This window comes from Arachis ipaensis, chromosome B05 (assembly GCF_000816755.2).
Source record: "Arachis ipaensis cultivar K30076 chromosome B05, Araip1.1, whole genome shotgun sequence".
In the NCBI taxonomy this organism is placed as follows: domain Eukaryota; kingdom Viridiplantae; phylum Streptophyta; class Magnoliopsida; order Fabales; family Fabaceae; genus Arachis; species Arachis ipaensis.
The window spans coordinates 36,417,167-36,421,762 of record NC_029789.2 but is presented as its reverse complement, the minus strand read 5'-3'; the positions used below and the strand labels follow the sequence as shown (position 1 = coordinate 36,421,762).

The 4,596-nt window shown below is 31.8% G+C and overlaps 1 protein-coding gene across 1 annotated transcript; it reads right to left on the bottom strand.

Moving 5' to 3' along the window:
• On the bottom strand, positions 348–2,662 carry LOC107643541 (60S ribosomal protein L17-2). Its single transcript, XM_016347222.2, has 7 exons — positions 2,544–2,662; positions 2,417–2,453; positions 2,187–2,227; positions 1,201–1,431; positions 1,016–1,118; positions 697–764; positions 348–619 (listed from the first exon to the last, which is right to left on the bottom strand). The coding sequence occupies exons 1-7, from the start codon at positions 2,544–2,546 to the stop codon at positions 557–559; spliced, it is 546 nt and encodes a 181-aa protein (XP_016202708.1). The 5' UTR covers positions 2,547–2,662; the 3' UTR covers positions 348–556.

Sequence of the window (4,596 nt, the reverse complement as noted above, 5' to 3'; positions counted from 1 at the left end):
TGAACATAGACCGTGTCCAGAAACACGAAATTAGTGTATTTTGTGTCCATCCTGCCAGAAAGGATACAGAAACACTAAAAAAGAACACAACTTATTTTTCATTTTTTTTTATTATTTTTATAAATTTTTCATAATTATATTTTTTTATTATTATATTTTTCTTCTCAAATTTTTTGAATGAAAAAAATGAAAATAAATTAGATTTTCATAATTTATCACCAAATAGAATACAAGAACACAGCCTGTTCTATTCATCAGTGTCTTGTCCTATTCTCGGTGTCTTGTCCTGTTTTGTTCTCAAAAACAAACGCAACCTTAAAGAACATTTTAGGAATAGAAGCAAATTAACATAAGGTAACTCACTCTCAGTTTAACTAAAACTTAATAAATGTGAAACAAATGTCCCATAATCTCAAATTAACTTCGCAGAATATATGTGAAACAAAATTGTTGTTCATTCTAAAAAACGATCCATGACAAATATAGGGTGGCAAACAGAGTAACAAAACTAACACCCTAGGAATTTAGTAACTCAATCATCTGCCTCGAAAGCAATTTAGGATGAAGCACCACTGCGAAGACCTTGAGACTTCTTGCTTGTTGCCAACTGGGACTCCGGCTACAAGAACAATAAATGAACATTTGATGCAACAAGAAAAGCAAATCAAAATTTCTAAAACATGTTAAAATCAATACCTCTTTCTTAACAGGCTCTTCCTTCTCGGATAAGATCAACTCTATGTGGCAGGGAGATGACATGTAGGCTGACAACAAAAGTCATAACTAATATTATGAAGAATGCAATGGCAACACTCTTAAAATTAACCAATCCAATTTTCATATACTTATTTTTTATAATCATATTAAACATCAATATCATAAAAGGAGATTAAAGTGCGAAAAATTTTGTTATTAATATGAGCTCCTTTTCCCATAGATTAAGGAACCAAAAGATAAAAATAGAATTACAAAATGCAGGAATCACCCTAGTTAGAGTACTAAGATTATAACTTACGATTGATTCTTCCGTGAGCACGGTAGGTGCGGCGTCTTTGTTTCTGTGCTTGGTTGACTTGGATGTGGGAAATGTAAAGAGCATCCACATCCAAACCTTTCACCTGCACAAACAAAAACAAATGAGTTTCAAACAAAAGCAAGCCATGGAAAATCAAACACGGTCATGCAAATCAGCACACACACCTCAGCATTGCTCTCAGCATTCTTGAGCAAATCAAGAATGAATTTAGCTGATTTTACAGGCCAGCGTCCTTGTCCATTGGAATGTCTGTTCTTCGCCTGGGCAGTCCTCCCAACACCACCACAGAAGCGTCGGAATGGAATGGCCTGTTTGTGGGCCAAAACGTCCTCCAGATACCTCTTTGCCTTAACAAGCGGCAACTTCCTGATAGCAAAGGCAGTCTCCCTAGTGTTCTGTAAAATAAAACTTCTTAATTCCCACTCAATAATAGAGAATAATTGAATGAATAATATAAGTCATCTTTTTATTTACATTAATATGGAATTTGCTAAATCAAACTTTCATCAACAAAAGGGACAAATAAATTAACCCATTACTGATAATTATAAAGCAATGTACAAAATGATTTACAAGGGACCAACAAATAGAAGCATCAATTGATAAATCAGATTTGTAACTAAACCAGAAATTATCAGCCACTACGCTTTGCAAGTTGGAAGTTTAGAGGAGATCAGCAGACGGAGGAAAAGCATGCGAGGTAGGCAAGAGGTTGAACAGTTAATGAGGCAAGCAAGATAAAGTTATATACCCAGCACACAAACACACTTAAGGTCATTAATTAAACAATTCCAGTTACTGAGGCATGCAAGAGATACCAGCTCACAATCCCTAATATCTACTGAATCATCTGCCATAAAATTAGAGCAGACGTGAATCCCAAACATGATCAGAGAGCAAGTTCACATAGGCAACAAAACCCGCATTTTATGAGGTTCCCTAGTTGCCATTAACACAAGTACACTGTACACAACATATAAACCACCACTTCCAAAAACCCATCTATTCACATACACAAATAAATAAAGAGAAATGGATGAAATTCATGAAACATGACAGAGAGCTACAAATATCCTTTAGCCTAGGCCTAAAATTTAGGCATTTAATATAAGAGCAATAAATTATTACGAAGGAAAATAGAACATTGTACCTTGAAATGAACCCTCAAATCAGAGCCTCTAGCCTTGCAAGCTACAGTTGCAATCATTACAACAGGTTAAGCTCAAATCAACAATTTGAGCCAAAAAGATAAAGTAAAGCAAAATAACTGTGAACATCGTTTTGAATGCAAATTTTACAAAAATAGAGAAAAAAACGCGCAATAAATTGCATATAAGCCAAGAGGATCTGAAGATTCGATGAAACCGAATTGGAGCATACACTTAGTAGGATTTTCGGGTTCTCTGGAGTACTTAACCTGAAAAAACAAGAGTTCATAGTGAGAACAGATCCAAGAATGGAGAATGTCAATTTTAAGTATGAGGATTGAACAAGAAACATTGATCACCATGGCGACTGCAGCTTGTTTTTTCTTCTTCTTCGCGAGGCTAACAAAGACAGATGGATCCTTCTAATTAGGGTTTTTCTTTCATTATATATTGCATTGCATACCTGCTGCACCCTATTTCATTTTTTGGGTTTGGTTTTTTTGGTCAGGGTTCAGGCCCACATAAGGGCCCAAAATGTCAAAAATCGGAGCCCCAACCCAAACACCAGACCCGGCGATCACAGAACTCTCCCATCTCCTCTATGCGCCTGCGCCTCGAGGCCGTTCCAATCCAGCTGCTGCCTTCATCTGAATGCTTCCTCGCCGTCGCGGTTCTTCCCGCCGTCGTCTACATGGCGCCTTCCCCAGCAATGCTGCAGCAGCGCGACGCCTTCTACTATTTATTTTTCCGGTTCTTGGTTTTGATCATGTGCTCTTTTTTTTGGATGAGGGTCATGTACTACTATTGTTTTGGTTCATAAGGCTTTCTTCTCTTATTTTTTTTGGGCCGGTAAAACAACCCAGACTTATTATATGTCCTCATGAGTCATGACCACACTAATTATATAAAGTTTTTGCAAGATTTTCTAAAAAAAATAGCTTTTTAAGTTTTTTTTAATGGATTAATATTTAAATTCGTTACTAAAAGATTATTCAATGTCTAAATTAGTTTCTAAAAAATTAATTAATTAAATTAATGTCTGAAAGACACAATATTAAGTCAAATTAGTTATTTTTTAGTTAAATAATAATGTATCATATTAAGTATCATGTAACATGATAATATGAGAGATTAATTTCATGTGTTATAAAATAATTGATTAACATATCGTATCAATAATATGTGATAAATTTATGTAGAGTCCAATTAATTCTTGAAGATACATGTGTAAATTATTTTTATCCATAAAATTTTAAAAAATAAGTCAAAATAATACATAAATAAATCTCTCTTATTTTTTTTGCATAATTTTTAATATTTTTTAATTTTACTAATTTTGATCTTTTATTACATCATATCAACCAAAATTCTCATCAAATAGAGATATGAATTATAACTATATATTCATCAAAGCAATTGATGATTAAATTATTATAAAGTTTCTTTCTCATTAATACAAGAAAATGTAAAGAGAACTATTTAAGATCAAAAATAAAAATCTACATCTAAGAGAAATTAATCTAATACTATCCTAAATTTTAGAAAGAAAAAAGAGTTTTTTTTTTTTTTTCTAAAATTCAAACTTAAAACATGATGTAAAACTATTCTAATACTAATTTCTACTTATCCCTTGATCCTTCTTGAAAATTGCATGAAATACTTTAGAAATGAGTTGGATTGGACCCAAAATTGGCCTGAAATCATGACTCACGTATTTACTTAAGTAAATCACGTTCTGGCAGTTATGCGTGCAACCAGGCAAATTTTCAAAATTTTATTTTTTCATGAATTCTCTATTTTTATATGCTTTTTTCTTCACTTCTTCAAGTTATCCTTATCTTCTAAGCTTGAAATCACTTAATAAACATATCAAGGCATCGAATAGAATATAAGTGAATTATATTTAGCAATTTAAGGGACTAAAAAGTATATTTTTACTCATTAATCGTAATTAGGAGAAATTCACAAAATTATATTATTTCGATGAATAAATATAAAATAAATTGATAAAATCTACTCAATTCAATCCAAAATAAACCATAAAATTATAGTTTATCAACTCTTTCTAACACAACAACTGAAATTCTTTAGTTCCGAAAATTGCATAATGAACTACAATAATACAAGCTTCCATCAACACCTGTGATTTACTATGATGATTAGTGATGGAGTTTAGTTCAGACAAGGGGGCCATGGCCCCTCCAAACTTTTTATAAAAAATTTAGTAGTACTTTTTTAAAAGATAAAAAATAGTTCAATTGACTTAAATACTTTACTATGACTTAAAGTATCTAATAAGTTCAATAAACAACACTCTCTCTATCTTTAAGTTCAAATATAAAAAATTAGATATTTTTTATTTATTTAATTTAATATTATTTTATATTTTATTATTTATTTAATTTAATTTTG

What these genes read in the sequence shown, in the direction of transcription:
- LOC107643541 (XM_016347222.2), bottom strand. An exon ending in ATGCTGAGAGCAATGCTGAG is followed by an intron (nt 1,119 to 1,200) that starts GTGTGTGTGCTG and finishes TTGTTTGTGCAG; the next exon opens with GTGAAAGGTTTGGATGTGGA. An exon ending in TGCTCACGGAAGAATCAATC is followed by an intron (nt 765 to 1,015) that starts GTAAGTTATAAT and finishes TTTTGTTGTCAG; the next exon opens with CCTACATGTCATCTCCCTGC.